We start from the raw sequence: 21,641 nt of genomic DNA, 5'->3' as shown, positions 1-21,641 counted from the left end.
AGGCTGCTCCGAGGTGGAAACTCACCAAAGAACAAGCTACTGAGCTGTTGTTCGTTCCCGGTAGAACGCTTATCTCTTTGTATGCATTTAAAATGCCTAGAAAATTAATCTGAAAAAACATAATTTATGCTTACCTGATAAATTCCTTTCTTCTGTAGTGTGATCAGTCCACGGGTCATCATTACTTCTGGGATATTACTCCTCCCCAACAGGAAGTGCAAGAGGATTCACCCAGCAGAGCTGCATATAGCTCCTCCCCTCTACGTCACTCCCAGTCATTCGACCAAGGACCAACGAGAAAGGAAAAGCCAAGGGTGAAGTGGTGACTGGAGTATAAATTAAAAAATATTTAACTGCCTTAAAAACAGGGCGGGCCGTGGACTGATCACACTACAGAAGAAAGGAATTTATCAGGTAAGCATAAATTATGTTTTCTTCTGTTAAGTGTGATCAGTCCACGGGTCATCATTACTTCTGGGATACCAATACCAAAGCAAAAGTACACGGATGACGGGAGGGATAGGCAGGCTCTTTATACAGAAGGAACCACTGCCTGAAGAACCTTTCTCCCAAAAATAGCCTCCGATGAAGCAAAAGTGTCAAATTTGTAAAATTTGGAAAAAGTATGAAGCGAAGACCAAGTTGCAGCCTTGCAAATCTGTTCAACAGAGGCCTCATTCTTGAAGGCCCAAGTGGAAGCCACAGCTCTAGTAGAATGAGCTGTAATTCTTTCAGGAGGCTGCTGTCCAGCAGTCTCATAAGCTAAACGAATTATGCTACGAAGCCAAAAAGAAAGAGAGGTAGCGGAAGCCTTTTGACCTCTCCTCTGCCCAGAGTAAATGACAAACAGAGAAGACGTTTGTCGAAATTCCTTAGTTGCCTGTAAGTAAAATTTTAGAGCACGGACTACATCCAGGTTGTGCAGTAGACGTTCCTTCTTTGAAGAAGGATTTGGGCATAAAGAAGGAACAACAATCTCTTGATTGATATTCCTGTTAGTAACTACCTTAGGTAAGAACCCAGGTTTAGTACGCAGGACTACCTTATCCGAATGAAAAATCAAATAAGGAGAATCACAATGTAAGGCTGATAATTCAGAGACTCTTCGAGCCGAGGAAATAGCCATTAAAAATAGAACTTTCCAAGATAACAACTTTATATCAATGGAATGAAGGGGTTCAAACGGAACGCCCTGTAAAACATTAAGAACAAGGTTTAAACTCCATGGTGGAGCAACAGTTTTAAACACAGGCTTAATCCTGGCCAAAGCCTGACAAAAAGCCTGGACGTCAGGAACTTCTGACAGACGTTTGTGTAACAGAATGGACAGAGCTGAGATCTGTCCCTTTAAAGAACTAGCAGATAAACCCTTTTCTAAACCTTCTTGTAGAAAAGACAATATCCTAGGAATCCTAACCTTACTCCAAGAGTAACCCTTTGGATTCACACCAATATAGGTATTTACGCCATATCTTATGGTAAATCTTTCTGGTAACAGGTTTCCTAGCCTGTATTAAGGTATCAATAACTGACTCAGAAAACCCACGTCTTGATAAAATCAAGCGTTCAATTTCCAAGCAGTCAGCTTCAGAGAAGTTAGATTTTGATGTTTGAAGGGACCCTGTATCAGAAGGTCCTGTTTCAGAGGTAGAGACCAAGGTGGACAGGATGACATGTCCACCAGGTCTGCATACCAAGTCCTGCGTGGCCACGCAGGTGCTATTAGAATCACTGATGCTCTCTCTTGTTTGATTCTGGCAATCAATCGAGGAAGCAACGGGAAGGGTGGAAACACGTAAGCCATCCTGAAGTCCCAAGGTGGTGCTGTCAGAGCATCTATCAGGACTGCTCCTGGATCCCTGGATCTGGACCCGTAACGAGGAAGCTTGGCGTTCTGTCGAGACGCCATGAGATCTATCTCTGGTTTGCCCCAACGTCGAAGTATTTGGGCAAAGACCTCCGGATGAAGTTCCCACTCCCCCGGATGAAAAGTCTGACGACTTAAGAAATCCGCCTCCCAGTTCTCCACTCCCGGGATGTGGATTGCTGACAGGTGGCAAGAGTGAGACTCTGCCCAGCGAATTATCTTTGATACTTCCATCATAGCTAGGGAGCTTCTTGTCCCTCCCTGATGGTTGATGTAAGCTACAGTCGTGATGTTGTCCGACTGAAACCTGATGAACCCCCGAGTTGTCAACTGGGGCCAAGCCAGGAGGGCATTGAGAACTGCTCTCAATTCCAGAATGTTTATTGGCAGGAGACTCTCCTCCTGACTCCATTGTCCCTGAGCCTTCAGAGAATTCCAGACCGCACCCCAACCTAGAAGGCTGGCGTCTGTTGTTACAATTGTCCAGTCTGGTCTGCTGAATGGCATCCCCCTGGACAGATGTGGCTGAGAAAGCCACCATAGAAGAGAATTTCTGGTCTCTTGATCCAGATTCAGAGTAGGGGACAAGTCTGAGTAATCCCCATTCCACTGACTTAGCATGCACAGTTGCAGTGGTCTGAGGTGTAAGCGTGCAAAGGGTACTATGTCCATTGCCGCTACCATTAAGCAGATTACCTCCATGCATTGAGCCACTGACGGGTGTTGAATGGAATGAAGGGTGCGGCAAGCACTTTGAAGTCTTGTTAGCCTGTCCTCTGTCAGGTAAATCTTCATTTCTACAGAATCTATAAGAGTCCCCAGGAAGGGAACTCTTGTGAGTGGAACGAGTGAACTTTTCTTTTCGTTCACCTTCCATCCATGTGACCTTAGAAATGCCAGCACTAACTCTGTATGAGACTTGGCAGTTTGAAAGCTTGAAGCTTGTATCAGAATGTCGTCTAGGTATGGAGCTACCGAGATTCCCCGCGGTCTTAGTACCGCCAGAAGAGCACCCAGAACCTTTGTGAAGATTCTTGGAGCTGTAGCCAATCCGAATGGAAGAGCCACAAACTGGTAATGCCTGTCTAGGAAGGCAAACCTTAGGTACCGATAATGATCTTTGTGAATCGGTATGTGAAGGTAAGCATCTTTTAAATCTACAGTGGTCATGTACTGACCTTCTTGGATCATAGGTAAAATTGTCCGAATAGTCTCCATCTTGAACGATGGAACTCTTAGGAATTTGTTTAGGATCTTTAAGTCCAGGATTGGTCTGAAAGTTCCCTCTTTTTTGGGAACCACAAACAGATTTGAGTAAAACCCCTGTCCCTGTTCTGATCGTGGAACTGGATGGATTACTCCCATTAACAAGAGCTCTTGTACGCAGCGTAGAAACGCCTCTTTCTTTGTCTGGATTGTTGACAATCTTGACAGATGAAATCTCTCTCTTGGAGGAGAGTATTTGAAGTCCAGAAGGTATCCCTGAGATATTATCTCTAGCGCCCAGGGATCCTGAACATCTCTTGCCCAAGCCTGGGCGAAGAGAGAAAGTCTGCCCCCCACTAGATCCGATCCCAGATCGGGGGCCCTCAATTCATGCTGTTTTAGGGGCAGCAGCAGGTTTCCTAGTCTGCTTGCCCTTGTTCCAGGACTGGTTAGGTTTCCAGCCTTGTCTGTAGCGAGCAACAGCTCCTTCCTGTTTTGGTGCAGAGGAAGTTGATGCTGCTCCTGCTTTGAAATTACGAAAGGAACGAAAATTAGACTGTCTAGTCTTGGCTTTGGCTTTGTCCTGAGGCAGGGCATGGCCTTTACCTCCTGTAATGTCAGCGATAATCTCTTTCAACCCGGGCCCGAATAAGGTCTGCCCTTTGAAAGGTATATTAAGCAATTTAGACTTAGAAGTAACATCAGCTGACCAGGATTTTAGCCACAGCGCCCTGCGTGCCTGAATGGCGAATCCTGAATTCTTCGCCGTAAGTTTAGTAAGATGTACTACGGCCTCCGAAATGAATGAATTAGCTAGTTTAAGGACTCTAAGCCTGTCCGTAATGTCGTCCAGAGTAGCTGAACCAATGTTCTCTTCCAGAGACTCAATCCAGAATGCCGCTGCAGCCGTGATCGGCGCAATGCATGCAAGGGGTTGCAATATAAAACCTTGTTGAACAAACATTTTCTTAAGGTAACCCTCTAACTTTTTATCCATTGGATCTGAAAAAGCACAGCTATCCTCCACCGGGATAGTGGTACGCTTAGCTAAGGTAGAAACTGCTCCCTCCACCTTAGGGACCGTTTGCCATAAGTCTCTTGTGGTGGCGTCTATTGGAAACATTTTTCTAAATATCGGAGGGGGTGAGAACGGCACACCGGGTCTATCCCACTCCTTAGTAACAATTTCAGTAAGTCTCTTAGGTATAGGAAAAACCTCAGTACTCGTCGGTACCGCAAAATATTTATCCAACCTACACATTTTCTCTGGTATTGCAACTGTGTTACAATCATTCAGAGCCGCTAACACCTCCCCTAGTAATACACGGAGGTTTTCCAGTTTAAATTTAAAATTTGAAATATCTGAATCCAGTCTGTTTGGATCAGAACCGTCACCCACAGAATGAAGTTCTCCGTCCTCATGTTCTGCCACCTGTGACGCAGTGTCTGACATGGCCCTAATATTATCAGCGCACTCTGTTCTCACCCCAGAGTGATCACGCTTACCTCTTAGTTCTGGTAATTTAGCCAAAACCTCAGTCATAACAGTAGCCATATCCTGTAATGTGATTTGTAATGGCCGCCCAGATGTACTCGGCGCTACAATATCACGCACCTCCCTCTGAGCGGGAGATGTAGGTACTGACACGTGAGGCGAGTTAGTCGGCATAACTCTCCCCTCGTTGTTTGGTGAAATTTGTTCAATTTGTACAGATTGATTTTTATTTAAAGTAGCATCAATACAGTTAGTACATAAATTTCTATTGGGCTCCACTTTGGCATTGCAACAAATGACACAGGTATCATCCTCTGAATCAGACATGTTTAACACACTAGCAAATAAACTTGCAACTTGGAAATACAATTCAATTAGAATAAATTGAAAAAGTTATAGCCTCAATCCTTGTAAACAACACAACTTTAGCAAAGGTTTAATCCCATTAGCAAAGATAACAAATTCTGAAAGCAGGAAACAAATTACAGAATAAACGTTTTTTATCTCAGTCAAACTATAATTCTCACAGCTCTGCTGAGAGAAATTACCTCCCTCAAAATAAGTTTTGAAGACCCCTGAGCTCTGTAGAGATGAACCGGATCATGCAGGGAATACAATGAGTTGCTGACTGAAATATTTGATGCATAGTAAAAGCGCCAAAAAACGGCCCCTCCCCCTCACACACAGCAGTGAGGGAGAACAGAAACTGTCAGAAAACAGACTAAGCAACTGCCAAGTGGAAAAATAGTGCCCAAACATTTATTCACTCAGTACCTCAGCAAATGAAAACGATTTTACATTCCAGCAAAAACGTTAAACATAATCTCTAGTTATTAAACAGCTTTATGTATTTCTTACAGTGTAATTCTAGTGAAGTACCATTCCCCAGAATACTGAAGTGAAAAGTATACATACATGACATTATATCGGTATGGCAGGATTTTCTCATCAATTCCATTGTCAGAAAATAAAAACTGCTACATACCTCTATGCAGATTCATCTGCCCGCTGTCCCCTGATCTGAAGTTTACCTCTCCTCAGATGGCCGAGAAACAGCAATATGATCTTAACTACTCCGGCTAAAATCATAACAAAAACTCTGGTAGATTCTTCTTCAAACTCTGCCAGAGAGATAATAACACACTCCGGTGCTATTTTAAAATAACCAACTTTTGATTGAAGATATAAAACTAAGTATAATCACCATAGTCCTCTCACACATCCTATCTAGTCGTTGGGTGCAAGAGAATGACTGGGAGTGACGTAGAGGGGAGGAGCTATATGCAGCTCTGCTGGGTGAATCCTCTTGCACTTCCTGTTGGGGAGGAGTAATATCCCAGAAGTAATGATGACCCGTGGACTGATCACACTTAACAGAAGAAATTATTATTCTAAAAATGAAACTTATGTAGAAAACTATGATTTACATTAATTTAAATCGAGTTTACGGCTAGTGATTTAAATCAGTCATTTAAATCAAATCCACCCTGCTGCAGGGCATTATGGATTCACCATATCTTGGCAGCTGTCATCTCATCAGTTCTTGGGCAGCGTTCATATACAGATTGTGAGCTAACGGTTGGCAATAAGGATGGGACAGCTGATATAGTTATTGTGCTTGCATCATGTTTACAGATTTTCATTTTGATCTACTCGCATTAGAGGAGATAATCCATAAAATGACTTTGGAAAATCTACTCCAACCTAGCTATGAGCATTCTATTTGTAGCAAAATTCGATGGACTATGGAGACCAGATGGTGTTCCTGACAGTTTACTAGCTGCCTTGATCGAGTGGCTCGGGATCTTGATTCAAAGGGGATTATTACATGTTTAAAGATGCATTGCTGTGGAGGTATAACATTGTTGCACAATGTTATCTATATTGCACACATGAACTACAGTGTTTAACTGTGGGAAAACTGTCAAAATGCACTGAGATAAGAAGCGGCCTTCAAGGGCTTAGAAATTAGCATATGAGCCTACCTAGGTTTAGCTTTCAACAAAGAATACTAGGAGGACAAACCAAATGTGATGAAAAAAAGTAAATGGGAAAATTGTTTAAAATTGCATGCCCTATCTGAATTATGACAGTTTTATTTTTACTAGACTTTCCCTTTAAGAAATCTAGCTATGCATCTACCTTACAAATGATCTTGCTGACCTGCAGTTGACTCATTTATGTTACTGGGAGTATTTGATTATGTCACACCTAATTGATAAGATAAATCATTACTAGATAGTTATGCCTTTTATTATAGAGGTATTGCATATCATATCAATATAATATGTTTGAATAACTATGTTTTTTACCGTTCATAAAAAACAAAAATGAGCACACTAAATGAATTCCTATTTATTATTTCATACCTTTTAGCCTTTTCTCATATATAGCAGATATACAATATATTTTTGTACTAACCCATTTCCTTTAGATGACAAAGGTAAAACAGTTTTACTTATTTTAGGATTCCTTAATCTATAAATATTTAACGTAAGTTACTTGAGCAAAATCTGTTCTTCCTTCTTTATACTTTGTATGTAAGAGATGTGAGGTCCAAAAGTGGCCTTGGATCAAAGGAAATTGTATATATGATGTTTAGACAGTTTTGTATAAAACTTGATTATAAATATATTATAAAGGCAGTTGAAAGATGCTAGATTTTATAATTAGACTGACTAGCACAGAGATGTTAAAATTAAGATGGTTTTTTATATATATATATATATATATATATATATATATATATATATATATATATATATATAAACAAACCCCTGTGGTTGTGTTATAATAATGAACTCCTGTAGAAAATAAATAAATAAAATAATGAACTCTGTAGATGTATCTCATTGTAGATGTCTGTTAGTGGATTCCAATATTCTTTTACGCTACCTCCAGTTTCTTCTTAAGAGATAATGGGGCATCTTTTCCAACACATCTTATCATAGTCTGCAGTTGCAGAACACCCTTAATGTCCGACATCCGTAACTCCACCAGGAGCCTGGAAAGGAAAAAGAACAGTCAACAAAACTAACGTCACCTTATTGAAGAAGAGCGATGTGCCATGGGCGGCTGGAGGCTCTGACTTTAGCGAGCTGCTGCGGCACAGGTAAGGTGAATTTAGTTAGGAAAAAAAGACTATGCACCAGGCTGGATACCTCTAGCTTTGGACAAAGGGCCACCTAGCTGGCCAAAGTGGGGTAAACAATTTGGTGAGTGATGGGCAAAGTGCCTAACAAAAGGCAGAGGTGAGGTGTCGAAAAAAATCGATGGTGGCTAACTTTAAGGGTGGATCTTGCCGAGCAAGGGAAATAAGTCTGTAAATGGTTTAATCGTGGTGTGTGATGCTTCAATTTGTCCAAAAGTTTATCACAATAAATAAACCCTGGGGTTAGCCAAAGGATTAATGTATACAAACAGTTATAAAACAATTAAAAAGGTGAACAAACACAATGGTTAAAATCAGGGACAGTCGGGTAAGTACACAATACAGAATTCAGTTGTATGCTTTAAAATGGTGTGTTGAGGAATCATGGATCCATGATGAAAATATGTCAGAAATTGAGCTGATAAAGGCCTATACTGTGGCCGAAACACGTTGACCAAAGCTGGTAAGCAGATTTTCAAATTACCCTATTACATTTGTACCATCTACACTATTGTTATATTGTTTACAGGTATATCCAGAAAAAAATCGAATGTTTGGACCCATCCAGATAACCATCAGGACCCCCCTGAGGATCATTATCATCCCACTACAAGTTGTTTTTTCCATTACTTACAACACTGGAGAACAGTCACTTGTTTCATAAACTTTTTTTAGACTGACTTTGGCATACCTCAACACATATTTATTGTTCAAAACATATTTTGTAACACTACAGCTAATTAGATGAAGGATTCACACCGACTATTTTTTTCACTTGGTTGGAGGCTCCACATTGACTTTGTTTCTTGTTTTTTTATGTGTGTTTTTTGCACACACGCTGCACGTGTCTTAATTTTTAAATTTTTGTTTTGCTCAATTTTTACATTTTAATACATTTTTTTTTCACCTCATTTTTGTCATTGCCTTGTTCACAGTGTCATTTTTGCCATTGTCTTGTTCACAGTGTCATTGTATTGTAAGGTTATTGTATGTCATTTTGCTTGATAGCTGTATGTTAAGTACCTTCCACCACATCCACTTGAAACCCTCATTCATACGCTATTAAGCAAAATTTTGAGTTAACACCCTGTACCAGTGCCCCACATCTGGGGTTCTTCACGATCTTTTTTTTTTTTTGAGTTTCAAAAACTTTTATTGATGCAAAAGTAACAATCAAATACAAAAATCAGTATGAATGAAGGCCCCTACAACTCGATTATATAAACAATATAGATGATAAACAAATATCACCCATATGTACACAATGGTAACATCGTAAGACATTTTGGTATAGGTGGGGAGAAATGGGAAAGGAGAAGGGATGGAATGGGGAGGGGGGAGAGGAGAGGGAAGTCAGCCATAGTGGAGATGTTTGAGGCCGGTCCAAAGTTGAACGTCATGGTTTAGTCGTGACATTAGGTGACCAGGTAGCGTCATAACATATACCCCAGTCTGCCCAGGTGAGTTCAAATTAATCTGATTTGTTTAAGGTCTAGAATATACTTTTTTCCATTGTGTAGTATCATGGGCCAGCTTGGAGGGGTCGTACGTTTCCAAGACTTGGATATTGCCGCTTTTGTTGCCATTAAAAGGTATATACATAAATATGCCTGATGTTTGGGTAAGGCATGAATACCAATGTGGAGAAAAGCATTGGAAGGGGATTTGGGGAATGTTATACCTAGGCCAGATAATGTCTGGAAACAGGTATTCCATAGGGGAGTTAGTTTGGGGCAGTCCCACCATATGTGCATAGTGTCCCCTATCCCCCCGCAGTTACACCAACACAGGGGTGAGGTAGATCCGTACATTTTATTAAATCTTGTGGGGATATAGTACCAGTGTGTTAACAGCTTATAATACATATCAAACAGCGTTACACAATGTAAGGCCTTTCTGGTGAGGGTAACAGTAAGTTGCCATATTTGCGGGGAAATTATGGTGTTTAGATATAATTCCCATTTAAGTAGATGAGGTAGTTTACTTCACAATCTTTTTATTTGGACCACACAGTTATTCCTGAGGCCGTCAGCATTTAACCCTAGTATATATAAAAGTGTCCTATATGCACTGAAGGTTCGGCCCACGATTAAAGTGAGATTCTCTCACAAACTAGGACACATTTCAGCTCAATTTCTGACATCTTTTCATCATGGATCCATGATTCCTCAACACACAATTTTAAAGCATACAACTGAATTCTGTATTTGTGTACTTACCCGACTGTCCCTGATTTTAACCATTGTGTTTGTTCACCTTTTTAATTGTTTTATAACTGGTTTTATACATATACACACACTTTGGCTAACCCCAGGGTTTATTTATTTTGATAAACTTTTGGACAAATTGAAGCATCACACACCACGATTAAACCATTTACAGACTTATTTCCCTTGCTCTGCAAGATCCACCCATAAAGTTAGCCACCATCGATTTTTTTCGACACCTCACCTCAGCCTTTTGTTAGGCACTTTGCACATCACTCACCAAGGTGAATTTATCACTCTTTTTTAAATAAATGATACATTAAACTCAACATTATTTTTAGTGATGGCAAATCCTAGCATTTTTTTAAACGCTTGGATTTACCATCACTTTAAGCACCAGGGTCCCCAAAGGTTTCAATTCAGAATTTGATCTTATTAATTTTTGGGAATAAAGTGTACAGTATTACCAATTTATGTCATTAACTATTATCTGGTTTATTTTGTTATGTAATGTTTTTAATTACCTTAATTTATTTTTGTTTAGTAAAGAATAATTAACACATTTTTAGAATGTCTATGTATTGCCACCTTAAAATTATATCCAATGTTAGTCATGTGGGTTGGAATCATCCAATGGTTTCCTGGCAAGGGTTTTACATGTGTACACTGTTAGTTTATTTTTAGGCACCTGTAAAATAAGACCCAAGCCAAAACCCGTTAGGTGCGTTATGGCCAATCCACTGTTCTCTGCATGTTTTTAAACAAGTGATCTAATAAATATAGCTTTTTATTTGATGGAGTTCCAACATTTTTTTTCTCTTTTTTTCTGCTGATCTACGCACCCCACTTACTAATCATTATGCACAATTTATTTTGTCCTGCTGACATTAGTTTGTTGCAGTGCTATGATATATGTAAGACTTTCAATTACATGGTCCGGTTGGATGAATAGTAGCATCACGGATGGGGCAGTCCAAGGGCGTTGCCAGACACTGAGCTGTGGGGAACCACGCTGCTTTGATATGGAGGCTGCCAAATGCTTGGATTTACACCGCATCCTGGAGAAACCAGTCATGTTACGTGGCTAGAATATTACTCCACTTAAGTATATATGCTGTTGACCAATGGATTTGATCACTGTGACGTATTTACAGTTGGATGTGTGTAAGTGGGCTGTTGTATTATGAATACTATTCACTACTGTTGGCAAATTATTTGGAGGACTGAACTCCCTATTGTTTATGTTGTTTTAAAAGTAACCTTTACTGGAGCACACTGATAACACACCTAAGAGATACCTACTCAGTATTCACTAGTTATTACCTTAGTCCTGATCTAAGAGCATCCACATTTCTGCAGCTCTCCATCCCATCTAGACAACTGGCAAGAATGGAGATTTCTCTTTCACTCAATTCATTGAGTCGTTCCTAAGGAAGATATAGAAAGGGGTGTTACATTTGTAGCTGTAAGGATGCTTTTTAAAGAGCAGTCCAAAAATTCTGAAATCCCATGACACCTCTTGTGAATTTCAGCATCATCTTAACACAGATCAAGCTGTGACAAAAGCACAGTATAAAGAACAGCTGTTTGTTTAATCAAGTTTTACATTTAAATTGATACAGCTTTTCTGTCATCTATTTGGGACAGCATATCTGCTAAGATTTTTTTGATGAAAACTTATTTTAGCACACATGTATTTGACATTATATATAAGTATATATATATATATATATATATATATATATAAAAAAGTGTTTAACATTTTATAAATGAGCAAATGATAATCTGAGATGGATTATTCAAAACACTTTTTTTTGGTTTTACATACCTGGGTTCTGAAAACAGTACTACTTTATGTTTTAGCATATACTGGCAATCCTCCTAAACATTTTATGAAGACATCTAACTATACAAAGTTCACAGCAGGGAGTACAAAATACTGAAGATGCAAGTGCTCAAAGATTGATTCTTATTATGAATTTCAGAAACAAATTACTTTTTATAGTACATAGGGTCAATTTCAGAGGTGGCGCAATCAATCACCCTGACACTAGCTTGTTCAGGGTGATTGATATGCCTTGCTCTAGCGCAATTGGTTGCACCAGAGTAGGGGGCAGTATTGTGCAAGAAACCTCTTGTGTAATGTTAAATTTTGCCGTGCAATGCAACATCACAAGTGGCGATTGCAGGCAGACAGGTTCACTACTTGCGAACCTGTCTGTCTGCAGGAATAGTACATTTTCCCCTACATACTAGTTTCTTCAATATTTTTAAAAAAAATGCATGTGTATATTTTTCCTAGGCCACAATATTTGCTTTGAATACATAATGTCTAGCATCTGTGTATTTTTTTTTTCTTTAAAGGGATAGAAAAGGTCAAAAATGAAATTTGCATGGGTGCATTTCAGTTTCAAATATAAGCATTTTAGCAATACACTTCCATTAGGAAAAATTATTCTACGCAATTATCCTGTGTGTACGGCCCTCACAGGATATGTGCGTATGCTGCAGAAAAACAGTAATAACTTTTACTAGAAGCATTATTGCTTATGGTAAATTGCAAAAATGCTCCTATTTTAAATTTTAGTGCACCCATGCATGGTAATCATAATATCTGATTTCAAGGTACACAACAGACCCTTAGATCAGCCACAGATGGGGGATTTGGAAAAAATATGGATAAACAACAGTTTTTAGAGAGAGAAAAGATAAGGTGGTCTCTTGCAAAGGTTTATGGTGCTATTGCCTTAAAGGGACAGTCTACACCAAAATTTTTCTTATTTAAAAAGATAGATAATCCCTTTATTACCCATTCCCCGTTTTTGCATAACCAACACAGTTATATTAATATACTTTTTACCTCTGTGATTACCTTGTATCTAAGCCTTTGCAGACAGCCTCCTTATCTAAGTGCCTTTGACAGACATGCAGTGTAGTCAATCAGTGAAGACTCCTAAATAACTTCACAGGAGTGAGCACAATGTTATCTATATGACACGTGAACTAATACAGTCTAACTGTGAAACACTTTCAAAATGCTCTGAGCTAGGAGGCGGTTTTCAACTGTTTAGAAATCAGTTTGAGCCTAGCTAGGTTTAGCTTTTCAAAAATACCACCAAGGGAACAAAGCAAATTTGATGATAAAAGTAAATTGGAAAGTTGTTTAAAATTGCATGCCCTATCTGAATCATGAAAGTTTAGTTTTGACTTTACTGTCCCTTTAAGCAAAATTGCATCTGCAGGCAATTAACTGTTAAACATTAACCAAAAGGAGATAGTCTGTACCTTTAAAAGTTTTGTTTAAAGGGACATAATACTCATATGCTAAATCACTTGAAACTGATGCAGTATAACTGTAAAAAGCTGACAGGAAAATATTACCTGAGCATCTCTATGTAAAAAAAGAAGATATTTTACCTCACAAGTTCTGTGTAAAAAGTTATACTCAGCTGCTCCCAGCTGCAGGTAAAAAAAAATAAAAAATGAAAAAATGAACAGCAGCCAATCAGCATCAGCAGTGCTGAGGTCATGAACTCTTTTACTGTGATCTCATGAGATTTGACTTAACTCTCATGAGATTTCATTGTAAACTTCCTATTTGCGGTAAAATATCTTTCTTTTTTACATAGAGATGTTCAGGTGATATTTTCTAGTCAGCTTTTTACAGCTATACTGCATCACTTTCAAGTGTTTAAACATTTGGGTATTATGGCCCTTTAAGTTTTTATGTGCTATCAGCTTTTGACTACAGCTCTTAGCCGAAAAGGGTCAGCTGTGCTCTGCTGACACTCCATTTAAGCACTGTGTGTGTACCTGTACCGAATAACGATTTGAAGATTTTACTATCCAAGCTGGTGCTTCGTTCCATTCTTTTGATTTAGTCCCTGGGATTGACCTCAATTACGTGCAGCACAGCTATTGGAAATTAACTCATGAGTTCCCTATAGCCCGTAGGATAGGGGCATCAGACCCGACGCTGGACCAATCACGCCAGAGCAGGCTACACGCCCCCATGACGTCTGAAGATGGTGTCGGTTTGAACACAAGTATCGAGTTGGAGACTCCAGCGTTCATGTGGGTATTCAGCGCTAATACACCAGCAAGATAAGCTTGGCGCAACTCACTACATACAGCACCTAAGGACCGGACGAAACACTTGGAGTGGGATAAGCCGCTTTGATATTACTATATGCTTTTTGGATATAATAGCATTGAGACTGTTTTGGGATAAGCGCTACTGACAGTATACATACCCCAACCTGACGTGCATTTCTGCATTAGTGGGACATTTTGTTATTCAGTCCATTTAAATTGCCATGTTCTTGAGAACAATGTTTTATGGTTACAATGAGCAAAAACCTATTATAAATACAAAAAATAACGAAACTAATCAGCAGTGGTAGTTTCCCCTTCTGACAAGCAGTTCTCTGCAGTTGTAGTATTTAAAATGTGTTCCAGGCTGCGGTGGTTAAACAAATATAGAGTAGGGCAATTTCCACTCTAATGGCCCTTTGAGGGGAAACTAATTTTGTAGTATGTTGTCATTTTAAGAGTATATCAAGCAGTTCTGTTTTACATTAATCTAGTTTACCTGTTCATATTAAAAGGGACAGTCAACACTAACATTGTTATTGTTTAAAAAGATAGATAACGCCTTTACTACCCATTCCCCAGCTTTGCACAACCAACATTGTTAGATTAATATACGTTATAAGATTTAAACCTCTAAATTTCTGCCTGTTTCTAGGTCACTATAGACAGCCTCTTAATCACATATTTTTTTATTAGCTTTTCACAACAGGATACTGCTAGTTCATGTGGGCCATGTAGATAACATTGTGCTCACGCCCGTGGGTTTTGCACAAAACAGTACTAAATGCAAGTCAATAGATAGTAAATAAAAAGTCATGTAATCAGGGGGCAGTCTGCAGAAATTCAGATACAAGCAGAGGCAAAAAGTGTATTAATATACCTGTTGATTATCCAAAATTGGGGAATTGGTAATAAAGGGATTATCTATCTTTTTAAATAATACATTTTTTTGAGTTGTCTGCCCCTTTAATGATATTTAATCATATGAACAGATTATATTCACTTGATCTGTTTTTCCTATACTTTATTTAACTTCCTGTTCCCTGACTGATTGGTTAGGTCTATTTTAGACTAAGAATAAACACTATATAAATCAACACCAGTGTGATGTCACCATATTAATTATTAAAGGGACATGAAGCACAATCTTTTTTTCTTTTTGATTCAGATAAAGAATACCATTTTAAACAAAACTCTCCAATTTATTTCTGTTATCAAATTTGCTTAATTCTCTTGTTATCCTTTATTGAAGATTAGGCTCAGAAGCAGCAATGCACTAATGGGAGCTAGCTCAACACATCAGGTGAGTATGACAAGAGTCTTATATGTGAAGCCACCAAACAGCATATAGCTCCCAGTTATGCATTGCTGTCCCTGAGCCTACCTAGGTATGCTATTCGATAAAGGATAACAAGAGAACAAAGCCAATTTGATAATAGAAGTAAATCGGAAATTTGTTTAAATGTTTAATTTTGACTTTGCTGTCCCTTTAATTACCTTTTGTGACAACATGTTTAATGATGAACAGTCATGGAGCCTCTTTTCCTGGTCTTTGACAAAGAGCAAAAAACAATACAATAGAACAAAGTTACTTATGCTCTATGGCAGTATCCAAAAATATGATTCCCAACAGCTAGCAAAGTAATGGTAAATGGTTGTAGCATACAAGCCATGTTATTGCTAATGCCCACTGTGTTTAAAGATAAATGCAAAATGTCAATCTTAAAATGTAACATTTAGAAAGCTTTTTTCTTTTTTTTTTAAATCCGCAACAAAATCCCAATCTATCAATTAATATGGCACTTTCATAGGTTCAGAAAAAAATTCTGAAGAATACATGCATTGTTTTTCATCAGCTTACCTGACAAACTCTTAATAAAGTCTGCACCAGCCTGGAGCGCTGGGACACTTGTAGCTTCACCACAGCATGCAGTGTGTAAACTAAGTCATTAGAGTTCATTCTGGGAGCTCTCTCCATTGCCTGACGACACAGGTTCCCAAAGTTCGGATGGTCAAACATGATTTGGCTCTCATACCGTCTATGCTCAATACCAATCTTCTTTGAGGTTTCCCACATGGTGGTAAAACAGTTGCTGACAACTTTCATACTTAGCGTGGAACTTCCACATAGGTCCAGAACATCTGAAGGAGATGTGCATTTCTGAAGAGCCTGCAAAATCTCATACTGCGTGCATTGTTTTGTCGCTGGTGGTACTGACTGCGGCTCGTAGTTAACTTCTTCCAGAGGGTCCAAAACATCGGAATATGGTTTGCCCTTTAGATCAGTGCCTACTTCAGGATCAGTTACTATAGTAGCTTTATCATCAGCAAAAGGATTTACATTATTTTCCTTTGAATTGAGGGGAGTATTTTGACTTAAAAACCTGATACTTACGTTTGTTTGACTGGATGCAATATTAAGCTGCAGTCTGTTCACATAATGTGCAACACCTTTTAATAATTTTGTTCTTGAAGAGTAACTTCTGTTATTAAATAAAAAATTCCTACCAATAAGTGAAAAATCACAAGTTTGGAAATGCCGAATAGTACGAAGAGCATAAAAGTAAGCTTTGTTACTCATGATGCTGTGAGCTTCTTTCCCAAAGTGCAGCTATTTTTTTTCACCTAGTCTTTATTTAGCAGCATATTAAATGTCACAGGGTTTCTGCAAAACAAAATATAAAATGTAAATCAGTAAATGAAAAACCATATATGAAATGTTGTATTTATTTAAAAATCAGTTCCCTCAAACTCTAGAGGTTATAATCCTTTAAGATGCTTTATCTTTATTTTTTGGTCCATTATTTGTATACGAAAAAACACATTAAATGTTGTACAAATATTTTTTGTATGAAAAATGACTAGGTTAAAGCAGTTTGTTGTGATTTTTAAGCTGAGAGGATGTACATGTCTGTCTACTACTGATCCTTAAGGATTTATTGTTCATTGAATGATATGTAGAACTCCCGTTATTTTATTGGTGGACCTCACAAGCATAACACATTTCAATCAGCACAACAAAAAAAGAAGCTGTAATGCAGTTTAAAATTATTTTTTTAAGATACATAAAATCTAAATGCATAACATTGTGATTTATTCAACACACAAGATCCCACAAAGTAGCCTCCCTACAGTGTTTATTTTAGAATATCACTGCTCCCTCCTCTATCCTTTAAAACTCCCCCCTTTGTTCTCACTGTAAAACCTCCTCCTTTCTGTTCACTCCTCCCTGCTCCCTCCTCTCTGTCTTTCCAACTCCATGCTGTCTCCTTGATCCTCCCTGTTCCATGCTACCTCCCCCCCCCCTCATTGTCTTTTTACTATGCACTTTATAATTATGCAATTCTACTGCATTGAGTGGTCTTTAATTAACAATTGTTTTATACACAAGGCTCCCTCCTGGCTGATAATCACACACACTTTTTTCTTGTAGCCTCAAACACAAGACAGACACCCTCCGATTGGCTCCTCTGTTTTATTTTCACACACACACACATATATATATATATATATATATATATATATATATATATATATATATATGTGTGTGTATGTATAAATTACTGAACTTTGCATTAAAAGTCTGAATCTGGACAATGGAGGGAGGAGGCTGCATGGAGCAGGAACAACGACAGGGGAGGGAGGAGGCTGCATGGAGCAGGGAGTTTTGTAGGAGGGAGGAGGAGGTTTTACAGGAGGAAGCATAGAGTTTTAAAGGATAGAGGAGGGAGTTTTGGAGGAGGGAGCAAGGATGTCCTAAAATGGGCACTGTACCACCCATTAAATAAATCAATAATTCTGCACTGTTCATTTTGTTAGTCATATATTATACATTAAATTACACCCACCATAGCGGCACTCCATGAAACCTGAGACCATGGCACGATAAGACACAGAGGACCAGTACAATCTCTAGAATACATAAGCCATCCATAAGGAATGTAAATATACCACACACTTCAGTAAAGCTTTGTGAATCGATTGAGCGAATACCGACCTGCTTTTCTACTATTCCAGAACTTTGAGGTCTATGGTAGAATGGAAGAAGAGTTGGCCTCCTACTAAATCTTCCTCTGTGAGTTCTAAATAAGACTTATTTGAGAGAAGTTAACAAAATGTATAATTTCCTTGGATTACACTATTACTGAGTAATATGCTTTCTTGAATGAGAATACACTACTTACATTAAGATGCACAGTTGATTACTATAGTCATCAAAAGCAGCATTATCTCAGGTGCATCGTAGACAGCCTTACAGGATTGTTTGCCTGAGTTTTCATAACCCCATCACCATGTAAAGATGGTGACCTCTTTAAAAGGACCAAACTATTATACATTACAAAACAAGTGGTACATTCCAGTACACACAGGTGGTGTGATTTAACTCCAGCTACCCTAACAAAATCCTGATTATATGTGCGCTTACTAAGTGGTTCCTGAGGCAGCTGTGTGGCAGGAGGCTGAGATGGGTGATGTCAGATAAAGACAGACAAATGTTGGTGTTGATGAGAAAGGTGGTGTATTTTTAAAGGGACAAGAAACACAATATTTTTCTTTCACAATTCTGACAGAGCATACAAATTTAAACACTTCTCCAAATTCTATTAATAAATTTGCTTTTTCTATTGGTATCCTTTCTTAAACAGCATATCTAGGTATCTTTGGAACAGCAAAGCACTACTGGAAACTTGCTGCTTATTGGTGGCTGCGTAAGAAGTAGAAATGGGAGAATCGCCAATTCTGAGAAGCCCCTAATACAATTATATATGTATATATAAAGTTTCCTAATGATCTGAAAGTCAGATCATTTAGTTAAACACAATTGAATTTAACTGGTAACAATTAGAAATAGGGCGGTGCTAACTGTCTGGATTAATCAAGAATAATACAAAAAGAAAAAGTGACAGTATACTAGCACTCTTGCAAGTACCAATAAAATATTTATGGATGGCATGGAGGGTCACCTTAAACCAGGATTAAATAAAACATAACTTTTATTCTATCAGGTTAATAAATACAAGTAAATGTACAGTGTGTGCTTTAAAACTTAGATTAAAAATATATGTAGGGGACAAATATCCACAAGACACTTCAAGATTATAGATAATCTATTGTCCTGCCCCCCACACAGTTTCAGTGCAAACTCACAATCGCTCAGATCTGCACTTTCATAGCCGTGTTTAATTCTGTTTTTTGAGCCTATACTTTGGCTTACTCGCACTCACACAGACCGGTGCTTAATTTTACTCTTGACTGCAGTACTATGTTGGTGGGGTCAATCCCCTTTGTAGATAACTACTTAGCAGATCTGAGCGATTGTGAGTTTGCACTGAAACTGTGTGGGGCGCAGGACAATTTTATTGAGTGCAAGTATACTGTCACTTTTTCTTTTTGTATTATTCTTTATTGGTGGCTGCACATATGTGCCTCTTGCCATTGGCTTACTGGATGTGTTCACCTAGCTCTCAATAGTGCATTGCTGCTCCTAGGGAGTCAGTTGATAAATACATAATCTAGATAAAACCATTTATTTTTCCGCTAAAATGGCCTTTTAATTTTTCAGATGATTAAACCAAGAGAAAGCATTTACTTTAAAAGAATCTAACTTCTCATGCTATGATTACTGCATATGTTACACCAGGGCTCAGCAGCAAATCTGTTTAAAATTTAGAAACCAGTAAGAATATTTAGGAGCCAGACAAGTTTTTAGTAGCCAGGCAGTGGTATTTGTATATTGATATATGGAGAATAAACCAAAAATTTAGGAGCCAGTGGCTCTCTGGCTCCTGGGTTTGTTGAGCCCTGTGTTATCCCATACATCAATATTCAGAGGTCAAAGAGTGGCCTATAATGTAATACTGTAAAACTGTCATGTATATGATTTATCAGATGTGGTACAAAAGTGACTGGGTGTGTGTGTACTATATACAGCCTCTTTTTGATTGCCCTGTATAAGCGCTGTAAAATTAATCAGATATTTATCATCTCCAGATGTGCTCTCTGCTATTGATATTGTTTGTTATCTTGAGAAAATGATATGGCTTCACTGCCCCCCCCCCCCTCTTCTACACCTAGACAGGAAATAATACCTACTTGTTATCCCACTACATACACTCTATTTATAGGGCTATTATAGTGAAAAATTACATGTATAAAAGCTTATACTTTTATCACTATTAACTCTGCAAATGTATGGGTTTAAACCACACAAAAGAAGTTAAACCCATAACTAATGTACCACTCGGGATCTGATAGGCCCCAGCGGAAACTAACAACCTAATCAGCAGAGCTAGTCACACAACCCAGTTGGGCAAGTCACTTTGCTGACTGGGTCAGTAGCAGTTTCCACTTGGGACCACTACAGTACACATGCTCACCTTATCTAGTCCCTTTACTCTAATATTCTCTATACTACAGACACAGTGAATTTAAAAGGACAGTCAAGTCCAAAATAAACGTTCATGATTCAAATAGGGCATGTCATTTTAAACAACTTTCCAATTTACTTTTATCATCAATGTTGCTTTGTTCTCTTGGTATTATTAGTTGAAAGCTAAACCTAGGTAGGCTTATATGCTAAATTCTTAGAACTTTAAGGCCACCTCTTATCTAAATGCATTTTGACCGTTGTTCACCACTAGAGGGCGTTAGTTCATGTGTGTCATATAGATAACATTGAGCTCACGCACGTTGTTACCTAGGAGCCAGCACTGAATGGCTAAAATGCAAGTCTGTCAAAAGAACTGAAATAAGGGGGCAGTTTGCAGAGGCTTAAATACAAGGCAATTACAGAGGTAAAATGTGTATTACTAGAACTGTGTTGGTTATGCAAAACTGGGGAATGGGTAATAAAGGGATTACCTATCTTTTTAAACAACAAAAATTCTGATGTGGACTGTCCCTTTAACACTTTTGCTGTAGTACAAAGTATTGCGAGGTATTTTTAAGACTTTAGGGACAAACATATAACCCTTTGAATTGTATGCATTATAAAAATAAGCTACTATAAAATACATAAATTCGAATAAACGGGTAGACAAACTAGTGAGGGTATAATGTGTATAATCCATGGGCTTTTGGCTTTAGACTATTAGGCAGATAACTCACTATGTGAATAATGCAAATGAGAGATTTCTGTTGTCCTTTAAATTTTGCGCATTTCTTGAATGTAAATTAACGTGCCAACTAGCTTACACCCCCGCAAAATATAGCTAATATATAGTGACTAATATAAAATTTAGAATTGTGATTAGTTTTTCATTACCACTTAAGTGCGAAACCTATACCATTTAACAATGCGGTTACGGCTTTATTTAGCGATTTAAAGTGCCACCTATAACACAGCGCGTACACAAGAGTAAAAAGGGAGTTAAATGATCATTACGAGGGCATTCTCTCTCACCTTGATGCAGCACAGGGGATATCATGCGTTTCACATAAGCGCTGCCATGACAGTACAATCACGTGACACACATTAGCTACGGTGTCTAAAAATGGACATAACTAGTAGGTTCGGAGCAAAGATATTTTAATACAAATTTTGACTATACTTGACTTACAGTTACACACTTTTCATTAATATAGTTATTTTTGTGAAATGAATACCTATATAAATAGATATAA

General features: G+C 38.3%; 1 protein-coding gene across 2 annotated transcripts in view; it reads right to left on the bottom strand.

The window, feature by feature from the left end:
• Positions 1–21,501, bottom strand: part of FASTKD2 (FAST kinase domains 2) — a 144,128-nt gene extending 122,627 nt beyond the window's left edge. Inside the window, exons 1-5 of one of the 2 annotated variants that reach the window (XM_053698651.1) lie at positions 18,016–18,270; positions 17,867–17,930; positions 15,880–16,683; positions 11,250–11,353; positions 7,464–7,572 (exon numbers count right to left, since the gene is read on the bottom strand). In XM_053698651.1, the coding sequence (XP_053554626.1) occupies positions 7,464–7,572; positions 11,250–11,353; positions 15,880–16,599 (933 nt within the window). In that variant the 5' untranslated portion in view covers positions 16,600–16,683; positions 17,867–17,930; positions 18,016–18,270. Of the gene's footprint in view, positions 1–7,463; positions 7,573–11,249; positions 11,354–15,879; positions 16,684–17,866; positions 17,931–18,015; positions 18,271–21,420 lie in introns of those variants that run through there. The other variant, XM_053698650.1, reaches the window with a different exon arrangement.
• Positions 21,502–21,641: the final 140 nt, after the last annotated feature.

The sequence above is a fragment of the Bombina bombina genome, chromosome 1 (assembly GCF_027579735.1).
Source record: "Bombina bombina isolate aBomBom1 chromosome 1, aBomBom1.pri, whole genome shotgun sequence".
NCBI lineage: Eukaryota > Metazoa > Chordata > Amphibia > Anura > Bombinatoridae > Bombina > Bombina bombina.
The sequence above is the reverse complement of the archived record's forward strand: the minus strand, read 5'-3'. Positions and strand labels throughout refer to the sequence as shown.